This window comes from Barbus barbus (assembly GCF_936440315.1).
Source record: "Barbus barbus genome assembly, chromosome: 29".
NCBI classification, from domain to species: Eukaryota; Metazoa; Chordata; class Actinopteri; order Cypriniformes; family Cyprinidae; genus Barbus; species Barbus barbus.
The window spans coordinates 12,047,589-12,065,584 of NC_136757.1; the positions used below are offsets into that span (position 1 = coordinate 12,047,589).

Consider the following 17,996-nt stretch of genomic DNA (forward strand, 5'->3'; position numbering starts at 1 on the left):
TTTAAAATGTAATTTATACCTGTGATGCAAAGCTGAACATTGAGCAGCCAGTCTTCAGTGTCACATGATCCTCCAGAAATCATTATAATATGCTAATATTAGATTATAATATCTAATATGATTTGGTGCTCAAGAAACATTTCTGATTATTATCAATGCTGAAAACAGCTTTTGCTGCCTAATATTTTGATAGAAACTATGATACTTTATTTTTCAAGATTCTTTGATGAACAGATAGGCCGAGTTTAAATAACTGTCACATTATATCAAGTTAATGCATCCTTGCTGAATTAAAGTATTTAGTTCTTTTCTCACTATTTAAAAAATCTTATTTACACAGCAATAAAAAAAACTGTTTTCAAGATTTATAATAATAAGACATGTTTCAGCAGCATATCAGCATATTAAAATGATTTCTGAAAGATCATGTGGCAATGAAGACTGGAGTAATGATACTGAAAATTCAGCTTTGCATCACAGGAACAAATTACATTCTTAGAATATTTTAAAATACAAAACAGTTCTTTTAAATGCTAATACTGTTTCACAATTTAAAAACTGTTTTAATCAAATAAATGAAGGCTTGGTCAGCATATAAGACTTTTTTCAAAACATTAAAAAATCTTGATTATTCCAAACTTTTGAACAGTAGTGTAGTAGTTAATATACTACTATTAATAATAATAATAATACAAATTTAATAGCAATTATTCATTATTATTAATGATGTAACCTACATTAACACCATTATCATAATTAATAAATTACAGACAAAAACAGTAAAGTTAATGAATCTGTTATATTCTATTCAAATCCATAAACCATCCTTATTTATTTATTTATTTATCTATTAATTTATTGATTTATTTATATATATATATATATATATATATATATATATATATATATATATATATATATATATATTTGTTAATTCACGTATGTTAGTTTGTATGTATGCATGTATGGTAACAAATGTTACATAACCCGCCCAGGTGACCATACTTATTTAAATGATATTGTCTGTCTGCCAATTAGAAAGTTACAGACCATCACAGAGTAAGATAAAGTCATAGCCAGTGTTGGGGAAAGTTACTTTTAAAAGTAGGCTAATGCATTACAATATTGCGTTACTCCCTAACAAAAGTAACTAATTGCGTTACTTATCTTTACTGCGTTACATTACTTTTGCGTTACTTTTAAAATATTAATGTAAGAGGTTCTAATTATAGCAAATGTAAAATCCCTTTCACACCAAAACGTGTAATGAATAAACCTCAGGCTGAAGGAAAAGTAAATTCACGTCTGTGCAGTAGAACGCAGGAGAAGAAGGTTCAACATTCTTCAGCAATAAAACACAATGAAGCACAATTGTTAGTTTATCTAAAGTCATTTTTTTTTATTAGTATGGTTGAACTGGATCAAAGGTCAGCAGCAAAGACATTGGTTAATAAAATGGGATTAGATACATTTGTGTTGTTTAACGTATTTAATTATTGCAGGTTTGCGTCATATTCTGAGTTTGCATTTCACTGTTTTAATTCATTTTGATGAATACTAAATCTGTTTTTTGCGAGTGGGATGTATTAATGCACATTCACATTTAGTCTAGAACTACAGTAACAGCATGTTCACGCAGCGCACTGTCAGTCAATAAATGGGTTAAAAAGTATAATAACATAAAAAGCGCAACTGCCTATGAAGCACGAATCTAGAAAAAGATGCACTTGTCCTCATTTCAATGACCATCTAGACATGACAACATTGTCCTCTTGTGGAAAAGTGCATTATTACACTCGCACACACTTACAGTAAATACTATGAATGTACACATACAGGTGCATCTAAAAAATAATAATAGAATATCGTGAAAAAGTAAATTTTTTCTTGTAACTTATTTCAAAAAGTGAAACTTTCATATATTTTAGATTCATTACATGTAAAGTAAAACATTTCAAAGGTTTTTTTGTTTTAATTTTGATGATTAGAGCTTACAGCTCATGAAAGTCAAAAATCAGTATCTCAAAATATTATAATATTTATATTTGAGTTTCAATTAATGACCATCCCTACAGTATAAATTCAGGGTATCTATTGTTCTTTGAAACCACAATAATGGGGAAGACTGCTGACTTGGCAATGGTCCAGAAGACGAACACAAAGAGGGTAAGTCACAGAGGGTCATTACTGAAACGTGTGGCTGTTCACAGAGTGCTGTATCAAAGCATATTAAATGCAAAGTTGACTGGAAGGAAGAATTTGGGTAGGAAAAGGTGCACAAGCAACAGGGATGACCGCAAGCTTGAGAATACTGTCAAGCAAAGCTGATTCAAACACTTGGGAGAGCTTCACAAGGAGTGGACTGAAGCTGGAGTCAGTGCATCAAGAGTCACCACGCTCAGACGTCTTCAGGAAAAGGGCTACCAAGCCCCTTCTGAACTAGAGACAACGTTAGAAGCGTCTTACCTGGGCTGTGGAGAAAAAGAACTGGACTGTTGCTCAGTGGCCCAAAGTCTAGATGTCCCAGAGTCTGGAGGAAGAGTGGAGAGACACAGAATCCATGTTGCTTGAAGTCCAGTGTGAAGTTTCCACAGTCAGTGATGATTTGGACTGCAATGTCATCTGCTGGTATTGGTCCACTGTGTTTCCTGAAGTCCACAGTCAACGCTGCCATCTACCAGGAAATTTTAGAGCACTTCATGCTTCCTTCTGCTGACAAGCTTTATGGAGATGCTGATTTCATTTTCCAGCAGGACTTGGCACCTGCCCACACTGCCAAAGATACCAAAAGCTGGTTCAATGACCCTGGTGTTACTGTGCTTGATTGGCCAACAAACTCGCCTGACCTGAACCCTATAGAGAATCTATGGGGTATTGTCAAGAGGAAGATGAGAGACACCAGACCCAACAATGCAGATGACCTGAAGGCCGCTATCAAAGCAACCTGGGCTTCCATACCACCTCAGCAGTGCCACAAACTGATCACCTCCATGCCACGCCGAATTGAGGCAGTAATTCATGAAAAAGGAGGCCCAACCAAGTATTGAGTGCATAAAAATGAACACTTTTCAGAAGCCTGACATTTCTGTTTAAAATATCCTTTTTTTATTGATCTTATGTAATATTCAAATTTTCTGAGACACTGAATTTGGGGTTTTCATTATCTGTCAGCCATAATCATCAAAATTTCAAGAAATAAAGGCTTGAAATATTTCACTCTATGTGTAATGAATCTATATAATATATGGGATTCACTTTCTGAAATGAGTGCCAAAAAATATTGACCTTTTTCATGATATTCTAATTGTTTTAGATGTAGCTGTAATTAAATCACTTTCAGTGCAGCGCCGAACTCTCTGGAAACAAGTCAGAGATTGAACATTAAGTTTTGATAGATGAACATGTAGCCAATGAAAATCTGTACGATATGTGTGATTTATCAGTATTATCAAGATGAAAAGATGTATTATTAAGAGATCGGTGTTGTTAAAGCCTATTTACATGTCAGGTCATACAATCCTTAGGTTTGTGAGATATATGACTAGTGAGAAATGTAGTTTTAACATTTTTTTGCTCTGCCTTTTTGTTTTATTGGAATGAATTAGACTGATATGCATCTTTTCCCCATCCATGTAACAGGAAATTTAGTCCATAAGGAGTTGATTAAAAGGAGGCAGCATTCCCAAATGATCCACTTCAGGATCAGGAACAGTTTTCCATGTCGTTTTTCAGTAAATCACATTAAGGAGTCCTGGTCATTGTCTTCTCTTTTGGACGTCACATTCTGTTTACATCACCCTATTTACCGAATGAATAAGAGCATTATGTGAGCACTCTGCCTGGGGTATTATATCATTCATAATATTAAATTGAACGTTTGGCATATTAAACACCTCCACCCCAAACCTAATGATATATGATACTGGATCGTTATTCATTTTCTGCTCCCCTTCTGCCCATAAATCACGTGTGGCTGATAAGCAGCACTTCTTTAAACCTACATTTGAAAAAGCCACCTGGGAGCTTCATCTGTCATTTGCAATGAACATAATCAATGAATCTGCTTTTGTATCTCAACTGTACTCCACCCGGTCACGCTGTAATCTGCCAAATCTATGAGACATCGAGCATGTAAGAGGTTTTTAATGTGTATCACTAACTCTGACATGAGCCATATGATGGCAGAACAAGGGTCATTCTCTCCAGTCCTGTCTTGGCAAAAAACAGCAAAACATTATGAGACTAATGTTCTGTCCTGTCTGTTTGTTTTTCATTCTACTGTCTTCTTTCTTCACTCATTACCATGTTGAGTTCTGAGGGTGCTTTAACGCTGTTCATAACATATTAGATACACTACCATTCAAATGTTTGCTGTCAGTAAGTTTTAAAAATATTGAGCAGCACATGATAATAATAAGAAATGTTTATTGAGTAAATAATCATATTAGAATGATTTCTGAAGGATCACGTGACACTGAAGACCGAAAATGTTTTTAAGACATAAAATGGTAAATTAAAACTCAAATGCAGCAATGTCTAAAGAGGCAGTTTTATTCAAATCAGCTGTAGGGCATACTACATAATGACTTCCATTAAAATATAATGTGGCAAATACAATGGAAATGTCATCAGTTTTTATTTTACATGTGAAGACAATCAGCATGGGTATGGTTTCAATGCCTCACTGTCCTAGGAAATCCTTCTTCACAGTAAACCCTAATGAAGGACTCATAGAGGGTCTACATAAACACAGAAAACACATGTAATAAGCTCATTAATAGCCATCACATATCCCCATCCTCTAGGTAAATAAACAGTCAGCATTATGGGAAGGGTTTGTTAGGAATTCACATCAGGAAAATTATGTTTGAAATGAACAGTGGCAGAGATTTCTGCAGCTTGAACATTTTTTGGTTATATTAAATCAATTCTGCAGATTTACCCTCAAAATTAAACACAGAAAAGGTCTGTTTTAATAATCAGATCTCTTATAAATGACACTCTTATAAAAGAGATATGTAGGAATATAGGTCTTATAAATATGTACAACGCATGTATGTCATATCACAGTACAGTTTTCAGACTTAAATAAAAGTTTTATTTAGCATAACAGAGAACTTTGAAAATCCATTTGCATCAGAACACAATAAAAGTAAAAACTTCACAGAAAGACTTCTCACATTATAAACTTAAGAACAACACTTTTTACTGGAATTTGTAGAGCTAAGGCACTTTCTCTGTTAAAGTCACTTTATATTTTACAGCATCATCTCAAAACACTGCTATGGCCATTTGTGTGTGGGTTCGGAGATCATACTGCGCTATTTAATACCTCTGAAGCATGTGCAATCTGAAAATGTGGAAATCCAATTTTATATGGTGTACTATCACTCTGTTCCTGCTGATAATAATGTCAACACGCATTTTCAAAAGAAAAACATCACATGAATGGGTTAAAGACACAGATATAGTGAATGTCCCTTGATTGAGAGACACTGCATAAACAGTTATTTTCAAATATTAAATAACAATCAGACAAGTGCACTTGGCCTTTAAATGTTCATTTGGGAGAAACTCTTGAAATGTTGGTACTAAAACAAAGTACCTTCTACGATTTGTTCTTGGTGGAGAGCATGAACACGAAGACATTCACTCATAAACTACAAACAATAGCTATAATGTTGAGAAAATAAGTATATTGATACTGAATAAGAAGATCTTTTAAGCAGTATCAAAGTCTTGTTGGAACATGACGGCAATAATTTAAAGATATACTGTATATGGTGACACATTAACAATACACTGACCTGTTTTGGTACCAATAAATACATCTACGTAATTATGCAATTACACATGGCTGTGTGTGTGTGTCTGTGCTATATACATAACAAAAGTGTCCACCTTTATGAAATGACGCAAACTGATATATATCATGACATGAGAAAACTATTTGGCACTGTGCATGAGTAGGGTACATCAGTTACTGAGACACAAGTCCCATGTTTATTGTTCAAAGAATTATTAAATAAAGCATTATCTAACATGAAATTAATCTAGCATGAAAAACACCAAATGTCTGTAAGGCCTGACAACTTTAAAGGTCTTGACCTTCTCAACAGCATCAAATTATTTAAACGATACAACAAAGCCATATCTATTGTAGTATAAAACTGAATGTATTTTTTAATATTATATTATTTTAATAATATTAGTATTTACACATTAATATAATTTATTAATTCATGTTAATCACCAAAAACAGTATTATTTATCTGCATCTCATAGTTCTCATGCAACCCTGTTATTATACAATTTTTTTTCCTTTTAAAAAAAGAAACATTCACACACATACACTCGCACGCACACACACACACACACACACACACACACACACACACACACACACACACACACACACATACACTCGCACGCACACACACATATCTATATAATAAAGTTGTGCAATAATATAAATGACCTTCTGAGGTTGACCATCAACATATTGTGGAATTTTACCACTTCTTTTCACTGACCTCTTTAAAAAAAACACTATTTAGTTAAACACAAGTGCCATTTACAATACAAGATTTGTATTTTTTATTTTTAAAAGAGAGAAAACCATCCCAATAATGAGGAAGATCTCCAGAGGATTTCACCAGTATTGTACTTCTCTTCCAGGTCTAATTTTAAGCCATAGCCGATGGACAGGTGGACATGGATTAATAGAAGCTACTACTTCACTCAGGCCGGTTGCAAAAAAGTGTTCTCATTAAAGCTGAGACACTCCAGAGTTTGTACGGCCAAACAGTGGTCCAAATGTAGCACAGGTCTAGTGTGTTGTCCAGAAAAAATGAAAGCAAGGAAACACTGTTACAGTACAGGTACTGTATCTCAGGAGAGTCTCCTGTCTGTGAGAGTTAGTGTGTTTTCCTCAGCACACCACATTATAAGCAAACCATCAACTCCTTCATCCCAACAATGGGCCGTGTGTCTTCATCCTATGTTTGTGTTAGAGAGATCATCAGCAGGAGGAAATGACATCAGAGAACTTTGTGTTGTGAGTTTACTATCCTACAATTAGCTGCAAGTGTTTGTAGCTATTTCATCATTTGAAGTCCATTTAAAGTGTGATATAGAAAGGCATATGTTCTATAAAAAATGGTATGCTGTTGTCCTCTTGCTCTGTTTGGACCAGAAGCCATTATACTGCTGACAAATCTATGCGGTTGGCTGAATTGGTGCTTTTGTCCCACGTGTTCATCTTTGTGGGAGTCACACCACCCTTGTTGCCGTTCATCTGCAAAAGAAAACCAGATTAATACAGGCTTGTGTTCTAATACCCTTGTGAAAAAGAAGTGTGCTTACTTGTATTGAATGTGCACTTAAAAAAAAATATATATATTTTTTTTTAAATTACCTCACTTGCAATTAATATAATAATGGTTAAAAAAAAATAACTTAAGTGTATTGTGTAATAATGTAAACTTACAAGATTTACTTTTAAATACTCATATTATGTTTACTCGTAATTTTTTGTCATGCTTTAAAGAAGTAGTTGACTAACTATAAGCACTCACTATAATACTAATACTAAAGCACTTGTAAAGTATGTGATTAAGTGTACTGCCGTGTGTTATTTGATTTTAGAATAAAAGTTAGCTTTTTATGTTCTAAACTGCAACATAAAACAAACTTTTATTTTTGATGCGATTAATCACGATTAATTGATTTGACAGCCCTAGTGCCATTACAAATATATTTCAATACATGATGCAAGTTTTATTAGGAATGATATTTAAGTACATTTTAGTTTACCATAAATGCTCGTCAGTACATTTGGCAGTGCACATTATCCACATTTCAAATAGAAGTAAACAGAAGTAATTACACAATTACAAATAGATGAACTCAAGTTCTACTTCAGTGGGTCAAAAATGCAGTCTTAAGTTCAACTAACTGCATTTAATATACATTTAAACTATAATGTGTTTTATTGTACAAAATATGCAATTAATTGTCCAAAAACATTCATGACATTCATTTTCACAAGTGTGTGTTTAAATTCACTGGGCACGAACAATACAAATGTAAAAATGAAAAGAACTGGAATTACTCACTATGTCTGAGTTGAAAGGTTTGACGTTGATGTTGCGGATTGAGCTGCTGGTTAAAGTCCACACTTTGGTTTTGTGTTTGAAAGCAGCCCTCACCTGTAGAGCAGTAACAAGACATGGAACCTGTTAACAAACAGCATGATTGACACATTTGCTCTGGTTTTAATATGGAAACGAGATTGTAATAGTTTAAAAGTGTTTCTCTGTAAATGCATTAACATAATGCAGCATCAAATTAACATCACTAGATGGCGATCACACTTTTTCAGACATTTTCAGCTGACATACAGCACAGACTTCTGACACAGCTGCACAAACACACTCTTACCTCAGAGTTTAACAGACAGTGAAACAGGAATATGAAGAACCCCTTTGAGGAATACAAGAAAAACAACAGATAACACTAAATGTTGTGAAAGTGCTGCAATTCACATCTGCAAAAGTTCTTACAAGTCAGTCCAGGCCCAAAGTCATTTCAAACACTGTTATGTCCCACATTTTTTTAAAGCTGTCATAGTTTGGCGAATGCGCTATTGACTTTGTGCTATAAACTGAGTGAAAATCAATCAGTTTACTGGTGAAACTGTTATTTTACACAGTAGTGATGCCTGACCTGTAGTGAGTTAAACACTGCAAACATGTACTGGAAAAGCAGGGAGTGGTCATTCACCGCCAAAACCCCAAAGATCCACGATATGCCCAGGATGGGCAAGAGTACCGCCACCGCTTTAGTCGTAAGCCTAGAAAGACAATCATGCATATGAAAAAAGCAAACGCACGATGGCCGATATTGCAATCATGATAGCACATAAACTCACTTAACAGAGTTGGCGTCTCCGTGAACCTTGTAGTTTTCAGCACTGATCCTGGATATGATCCGTGTCACAGCTATCAAAATGCCAATGTTCACCTGGATGGCAGAGATTACTTCCTGTCATGCTCAACTAATGTAGGGCATTTAACACACCTTATTAACAGCTGCTTACCATAATAACAAACAGAGCAGGGGCTACAAAAGCCCAAATCGCCCCATTCTTCAGAGACAGCCAGCAACTAATATAGAGAAAGACAAAACAAGACGGACAAATGACGTAAGACCAGTCAATTTTTCTCTTTAAACTGGATTTTGCCATGACCCATGGTAACTTACTTGCCACCCTCTCCATAGCTGTTTAGTGACGAGGTCATAGACACCACACATATGACCAAAGGACATCCTGAGTAAAGACGTGAACAGTTTTAGAGGAAAGTTTCATAAGTAACAGTTTCAAACAGTGATAGCAGTGCCCTGATATCTTATACTTAATGGAAAAATACTTCAAACTACATTTCTTTTCGGGTATAATTCAGGTATAATTATTATATTTATAAACTGTTAATAATTCATTTGTCAAATTGTAGGATAATTTTAATGATCTGTAAAAAGATCATTTGGTTAAAAAATTGTGAGAAACGCAAATATACAAATATACACACTAATAAATATGATAACACATATGATTTATAATTGATTAAATAATGTTAAAGTAATTTTGTTTAAATATACTGTTTCACAATCTTAATTTATACAACTTGAAATTTGGACTAAAAAATACATTAATACAATTATTCAGCAATGACGCATTAAATTGATCAAAAGTGACAGGCTTTTACTTTGTTACACAAGATTTCTATTTTAAGTTTTCAACATTGATAAAGATAAGAAATGTTTACCAAATAAGCATATTAGAATGATTTCTAAAGGATCATAGATCAATATAAAACCTCTATTGTATTTTAAATTGTAATAGTAATTCACAATATATACTATATTATATAGTATAAAGAGTTAATAGATTAGTAGTGTTGTCAAATCCCTCTCTCGCTCTCACCATATGTTTTTGTTATATATGAATGACGTGCTAAAAGACAAATGTTTGTGGGGAAAAACCTGGAACGGTATTGGAGCTAAAAATACCTTGTTGTAAAACCCAGCGTAGAAGTTTACAGATTATATCGTAGGAACTAAAATAAGAACTTTTGGACTGTAGCCGGTTGTTTCGTGCCACCATAAATAAAGAGCAGCCTGGCTGTGCCAAAGGCTTTTAGAAAGGGAGTAGACTTCAGTCTGAAGTAATGACTTAAGTTTAACAAAGCCTGTTTTCTTCATCCACACTGAGCCTATCACCCGTGTGTCTATGGATACAAATAAACACTTTATCATATGTAATAATGGAAAACACCTTTAGTTATCTTGATGCCAATTTTGCATGTAGTAATAAAAGTGTATATTGATTTACCTCAAGGCCCCTTGTAGCTCTGGCAATGTCATTTTATGTGAGGAAAAAAGGCCGATTATAAACTGCTCTCAAAAGAGCGAGAGAGCATATGTTGTCTATTATCACATATGCACATTTGAGATCAGGTCAACTAATAACAGTGACGGCATTATTAGCGATGACCCACTGAAGATTAAATGTCCTTTAATCTACTGACATCTCAGGCAGACTGTAGCGCACAAATGTCTTCTTTTTCTCCTCTTTTCAACCACACTGCCCTATCAGTCATGGTTGAGGGAGGTGCCTGATCTCTCTCAGCGCTAATGCCTGCCATGGGACAACCTCATTTGACTCTCTTGGGTTTGTGCATTACGCTGAATCAGGTCGTTTAAGGCAAATTAAACTGATCTGATGTTTTCTTCTCAGCATGTAATGATTTGTAAGTCAGTTCAAGCATGTCTGTGTAGTTTATATGAATGTGTGTGTATACAAGGGACAAATTCTCTAAAAAATGTCATGTGTATGCACATGAATCAGTGATGCCATAGAGTGCCAATAAAGTATGCCAGATTGTGGTGATCTGCTGCATTCTCCACACCTAGTGCTCAGAACCAGTCTGCAAAGATGTACTCACCCCATCCGATGGCATAATAATAAAAGTGCTTGCTGCCCTCTGAGCCGAACACTTTGACCACCATGCTGTATAGATGCAGCCCTTCCACCAGCATCCAGGCGAATGCACACAGGAAGAAAAAATGCAGCAATACGGCCATGATCTTACACGGGACCTGGGAGAGAGAGGACAGTTTCATTTGCAGCGGCCTTTCGGATCAGGACATGAGTCTAGACAAAATGCACTGTACCGAAAACGGATCTATTTTGTTCATCTTAGCTAATGTAACACGTGTTGTTTAAATAAACATACAGGTGACAGAGTGGTTGAGCTCAGTGATCTCAACACTGACATTACCATAGCACGATTTCAGCCAAGTCCTCAGACAGAGGAAGCACAATCAAATTAAGTGAGTATCAAATGAATCTGTCCGTAATGCCGGAGGCATGTTAGGAGATTAGTGGAGTCATCAGCTCTTTCCATCTTATTAGATTTCTTTATGTAATGACAACATGCTGGTTCTGATACTGATGATGATACGATAATCACCATAGACAACAAAAACGATTAAACACAATCATATGTTGTAAATGATATGTCGATTTAATTTGATCATTTCATAAGCAAGCTTCTTCCAACAATATTTGTGTGGAGACTAATTTTTTTTTAAGTCAATTTTTTTTCACTGATGTTTTTAGTACAGAACTGCGCTCTACAGTGGTTCTTATACAGTGGCCCAGTAGTGCACAACTAATTTCATTGTGTTGTGCCTTGTTTCTGCTGTGTTGTGAATTGTTTCCGTTGTGTTGTGGCTTGTTTTGTGTTAATTTCGTTGTGTAGCGGGTTGTTTCCGCCATGTTGGGGCTTTTTTCCATTATGTTGTGATAATTTCATTGTGTTGTGGCTTGTTTCCATTGTGTTGTGCTAATTTCATTGTGTTGTGCTAATTTCATTGTGTTGTGCTAATTTCATTGTGTTGTGCTAATTTCATTGTGTTGTGCTAATTTTGTTGTGGAGATTTTGTTGTGTTGTGCACTACTGGCCCATCGTACTCTTAACAAGGATGACTTAATCAGGGTTATTATCATTAACTAAAACTAGAACGAAAATTATTTTTGTTAATTTTGTTTTTGAACTAAAACATTAAAATAAAGCTGAAATAAAATCAAATATAAATGTCAGTTTATGTTTTTCCAGTTAGTTACCAATTCAACATTTCCAGTTTGAAGCACTAAAATTGCTAACAGGAAATTAAATAAATAAAAGCTAAAACTAAAATAAACTAAATTAAACCTGGTTAGTAACATTAAAAAAGCACATAACAAAAATTAACTAAAATGAAAATGACAATTGAGAGTATAAAAAAATTAATAAAAGCCCATTCTCAATATATTAAGAAAAAATATAATGTATATAAATAATACTAAAATAATACTGGACTGGATATGACAAGGATGACTTAAAAGTATTTAAATTAATAAATGAGAATCAGAATCAGAATGAGCTTTATTGGCCAGGTATGTTTACACATACGAGGAACTTGTTATAGTGACAGAATTTGTTATAGTAAATGATTATTAAGATATTAAAGTTATCTAAATGCAAATTCTAAAAAAACAAACAAAAATACATGAAATCAAATTTCTTTTTATTTTCCCTATACAACTATTATTTGTAATTGAAGAATTTACAGTTCTTATTATTATGTTATTGTGTCGGACAACGGAGGGCCTTCGAGTCAAAACTGCTGAGAATCGCTGAATTAAGATGAACCTGTGACAGAGTGTTAGATGGACTCACCGTGCTGGGATTGAAGCGGAAACTGATGAGCAGAAGGATCTGAGCGACTAAGATTGCAAATGCCAAGTTTGCATGAATATGGTAACGCTGATTACGGATGGTGCTAACCGACCTGTATGTACAGAAAAAAAAGTATAAATTTTTTAATTGTAATGATGCACAAACATTAAAAGCTTTTAGTGTTCAATTAATTGAAATTGCAAATTATTATATTTAATAAATCAAAAAGAAAATGAGAAGTTTTGCAATGTGAATAAAACATTTTTGACCATGTTTAAATAGTAGATTAAAATCATGCATGTTCACAGAGCATTGTGGGATACTTACGACAGGACTGCAAAGGTGACCAGTGTAATTGCCAGGCAGAAAATAGAGATAGAGCAGCCGATGTAGCTAATCGTGGACAGCGCCACCTTGTGGGCCTTTGAGAGCTGAGGTGCGGACAAACATGACAGCACAGGCAGTGAGATGATGAAAATGTCTGAAGTTGGTCTAGTGTACAGCATAAATTTATTAATATAAATTTAATAAAATTTAAGGAAATCAATACTTTTATTCAGAAACAATGCATTAAATTAAACAAAAATTGACAGTAAAGACATTTAAAATTTAAGATTAAATTTTAATTTAAAAAAGTATTAAAAATTAAGATTTTGAACGTTCAATTCAACAAAGAATCCTGAAAAAAATGTATTGCAGTTTTCATAAAAACATTAATCAGCACAACTATTTTCAACTGATAATAATTAAAAATGTTTTTGAGCAGCAAATCAGCATACTGGAATGATTTCTAAAGGATCATGTGACACTGAAGACTGGAGTAATGATGCAGAAAATTCAGCTTTGCATCACAAGAATAAATTACATTAGAAAATAATTATAATAGAAAACAGTTCTTTCAAATTGCATTGTTTCACAATATTATTGTTCTTACTGTATTTTGATCAAATAAATGCAGCCTTGGTGAAAAATCTAACAAAAAATGACTACTAAAACTTCACGGCTTGGTCAGTTTGATACAAGCTTTTAAGTACTGGTTGTTTCATAAATGTTTCAAAACTTGACAAAACAACTTGATTTTGTAAGTAAACAATGTTAAAATGGTTAAAAAAAGAAAAGATAACTGTTTTTGGACTAACACTACAGGTGGAAAGATTTCCATGCTTCAACACCTTAAGAATCTGTTGGTAAAGAGCGAACAGATTTATTCCCGAACATCCGTCAGGAAATAGCGCTGTATTGTTAAGGCTCCTCTGACCCAGTGCCAGTAATTGGTACTCAGTGTTGCGTCTGCACGCCAGACTCATCGGCAGTTGTTTCCCCCCATAATTCTATTTCCGTGCGTGGGTTCGATCGTACATTAACTCCGTTTCCTGCCTTGTGATTATCGTGGGCCCAGAATATCGAGGATCTGCGGAGCGGTGGAGAAAGCACGATCTCCTCCAGGCTTGAAGTATTGAGGTGAGCCACTAATTGAGGTCCCGGCAGAGGCGGGCATTAGCATCAAAGCTTCAGAGGAGATGATTACATGACTGAACGGGGACGGATTTTCTCAACAAACACATGCAGATGATAGATGCAGAAGAGCCAAGCTGCACCTGGGTGCCTCGGTTTGGCTCGTGCACGGATCTCGAAATGGCAATCTGCCTTCGTGTGAAGCAATATGTCTCTCATCTTCACAAACATGTCCCTACTTTGCGAGTAGTTGTTGCTGACAGGGTCTTTAGACTGAGTTAAATTCGCTCTTCAGCTCTCTTTAAATAAATCAACAGGACAAAGTTTACCAAAATATCAAGCTGTGCCTGTCGTTCAGTATTTCAAAGGCGGATGTTATTTACAAGCTTTCTCTGACAAATGACAATCCATCTGTCCGCCCAAAAAGAGCCCACAGTCTTCGACCCGCACTGGCGGCCTGTGACTAGCGGCCTCTCTCGAGACGCTTTCACACACAACGACGGGTTTCGAATGAACCTGAAACAAAATCCAGCACGTCACCCTTGGAGAAGTGTCTTAACTACGTCCAAATTGTCTTCTTGCTTAAAGCTCTGCTGCTGATTTACTGAGAGTCTTGGCCAATCAAAACCTCAAGCCCTGCATGCTGTTGGCTCACTGAAGATGAGAAACACAGTTAGCATCGCATTCATCGCAGTGCCTTGGTGTTTTTAGAGATCCCTGCTGGGAAATGACCTACACGCTCAATCAAGGAATCTTGAGAAATTCCACTAACGTCAGGGTCCACTGCCAGTTTTGCATTATACGTGCATATTTCTTGACATATACAGCTTAGATAAGCTTAGCTAGTCAGACCGAATGAGTAAATAAGTCGTTTTTTTATTAGAATAATGTTGCAATATGGGGCTTTGTAAAGTTAGATAATTGACTTATCAAAAAAACAACAACAAAAAAAAACCCCACAAGAAACATGGTACATTTTTTAAATATTTTTTGGAGCATAATAGGTTATACTAACACTACTGCTCAAATGCGGGGTCAGTAAAATTTTTTTTTAAAGAAATATATTTACTTTTATTCAACAAGGTTGCATTAAACTGATGAAAAGTGACAGTGATTACTATGGTTACAAAAGGTTTCTATTTGAAAGAAATGTTCTTAGGCAAAAAAAGGTGAATCTGCAGAGATGTCAATGTCTACTTGTTCATATCTCTGTGGGAGGATTCAGTTCTCCTATTTGCATCAAAATTAGAAATAAGTGCATGCTTTCATTTAAAATGGGCCATTCAGATTGAATGCATTCTTGCATTCATAACAGATGGAATGGAGAAAATCACAGAGGTCTCAAAATGTGTTTTTTTGAGGCTGAATGCTTATTTTCCTTGGAAATGGAATCTTAAAACAGGGCTCTCATGGTGAAACTTTGCAGAATCAATAATAATGAAAGTGAATAAATAGAACAGTAAAGCAGTAAAATGTATTATTCCTAACAATGTAATTTGCAAAACTAAAAAAAAGAAGAAAGAAAAAAAAAAAGAATATGAATATATACAAAAAAAGTAAAAGTATACTGTTCAATGGTTTGGGGTAGATAAGATTTTTCTTTTCAGGATTCTCGGGACAGCATTTATTTGAAACAGTAACATAAATGTCTTTACTGTCACAATAATCAATTTAATGTTCCATGGAGGATGAAGGCAGAATCGTGTAAAACCTAAAACCACACACAATGAGCTTCAAAGTTGAATTATTTGAATCAACTTAATATTTAGCCAAAGCAAGCAAGACGAATGGTAACTCATCTATGGCACAAAAGAAAACTAGCACCAGACAGAGCAACCCTGAGAGTGCCTCACCTCCATGGGAACCACTTGCATAAGGATGGCGAAGTTTGTCAGATGGTTACACAAGCAAATAGAGAAGGACAGGTTTCCATCAGCTCTCACACACCCCTCATTGGACCACACACCCTCCTTGGAGCTGAAACACACACATACATACAGGTTTAATTGAGCATTACGGTTGCTGGAGTTATTCATTGTTTATATTGAAACCATACACATTCACACCCTCGCCCAGCGTTAATGGAATTACCAGAGAGTTATTAATCAAATCAGATCTAAACTAAATCAAAACGAACGCAAGACCCCATTAATCTCAGTGCAAGCAAATATTCCAACTTCATCATTCCATTATAGATGCAGTCATTTATTAAATGCCCACATGAGACAAAGAGTGAACGAGCATGAAAAAGAATCAGAGAGAGAGAAAGAAATCAAGAAAGTCTCAATCCAAATCAAACATACTCCATTTCAAATTATTCACATTTTTCACATGATCCTAAGAATTGGCTTCGTTTATTCGTTTATATAACTATTATGGTATAAAATTGCTTTTTATTAAAAACAGACTTTCATAATTTCTAAATGACATGGTTGAATGAGGAATTGGAAGACAAAGATTGAATTGGACTGTAAGAAAAATGGCAAATTCTATTCTGTAAATAGTCACAATCAAAATGCTTAAATTGCTGGATATCCCGATGTACTGTATATGTGCTAAATGTTATAAATGTAACCTATTTCTGGCCCTTACGTAGGTAACGGGATAACAGTGGGACATAAATATTAGACATACACATTGATATATTAAAGCACTTCCTGACAAGCTTTAACAGGAAATGTGAAAATGAGACACTTAAAATGACAGATGGAGAGAGAGAATATACAGGAAGGACTGCATAAATATCTCTGAACAGTGACACTGAGGATGAAAGATGGGATACACTCAAAGAGAAACATAAAAGAAAATAAATAAAGTGAAAGATATCATAGAAATATCTAAAAATGTAAACATGAGTCTCACGCTGTAGTTTGAAGAGTTTTAACAGAAAAAGCATGTAAAAACAGCTACACTGTTAATTGGATAAGACTTTTATATTAAAGTACTGTTAAAAGGATGCATTAAGTTTTCACCAGTTTTTCTGAAAAAAAAAAACAACAACTTCATAATTAACAGTAAAAAGACATTCTCTAAAGTCACCATCACATTTGGCTTGATATTTTATTTAAATACATATTATTTCAATTAAATCGTGCTATTTTGTTATTATGGTGGTTATCAGTATATATTTTAAAGTACACAACAGATTATAATAGTTCAAGAAAGTTGGGATATTAATACATACACAAAAAAAAGCAATTGTAAAAATGAAATCAACATTTGTGTGCACAAATACATATTTGAAGCTGTGTGACCCACCTGTAGTCCAGGAAGGCGCAGTACAGGAACACTTTATTACTTTGGTTTGAGGCCTGGAGTTGCTGTTCTTTACTCTGAAAGACACAGTTAAGAATGAAACATCACAGCTGTTATGTCGTAACACAGTAAAGTCCTTCTCAGACACACTCATGTGCACTCAAAAGTGTTTTAGTATCAGTGGTGCAATATTGCTAAATATATCAATAGGTGACATTTCAAAACATACATACACACACAGTCCTTTCAAGTAGATATATACACTCAGAAACAAGAACGCTTTTCATCTCTACTGTATAGTAATAGTCAGACTCTCAGAACAACTATGACATGACTATATCGGGATGGAGTAAAGAACAGACCCATATTCCAGACACAGCTGGTAGAGTAGATGAATTATGTTTCGGAAACAGCTTGGAAACAGCTTCAGGACATCATCCAGTCTAACTGGTGATAATTTAAGAGAGGAAAGGATTGAGAGAATCGGAAGAACATACTAAC

General features: G+C 34.7%; 1 protein-coding gene across 1 annotated transcript in view; it reads right to left on the reverse strand.

The window, feature by feature from the left end:
- Positions 1-7,156: 7,156 nt before the first annotated feature.
- Positions 7,157-17,996, reverse strand: part of LOC306849067 (adhesion G-protein coupled receptor D1-like) — a 54,583-nt gene continuing 43,743 nt past the window's right edge. The window contains exons 15-26 of the mRNA XM_079383928.1: positions 17,499-17,572; positions 16,094-16,217; positions 13,113-13,216; positions 12,786-12,897; positions 11,007-11,160; positions 9,265-9,331; positions 9,101-9,167; positions 8,933-9,024; positions 8,728-8,854; positions 8,443-8,484; positions 8,118-8,210; positions 7,157-7,297 (exon numbers count right to left, since the gene is read on the reverse strand). Coding sequence (XP_079240054.1) covers positions 7,202-7,297; positions 8,118-8,210; positions 8,443-8,484; positions 8,728-8,854; positions 8,933-9,024; positions 9,101-9,167; positions 9,265-9,331; positions 11,007-11,160; positions 12,786-12,897; positions 13,113-13,216; positions 16,094-16,217; positions 17,499-17,572 — 1,152 coding nt within the window. The 3' untranslated portion in view covers positions 7,157-7,201. The remainder of the gene's footprint in view (positions 7,298-8,117; positions 8,211-8,442; positions 8,485-8,727; positions 8,855-8,932; positions 9,025-9,100; positions 9,168-9,264; positions 9,332-11,006; positions 11,161-12,785; positions 12,898-13,112; positions 13,217-16,093; positions 16,218-17,498; positions 17,573-17,996) is intronic.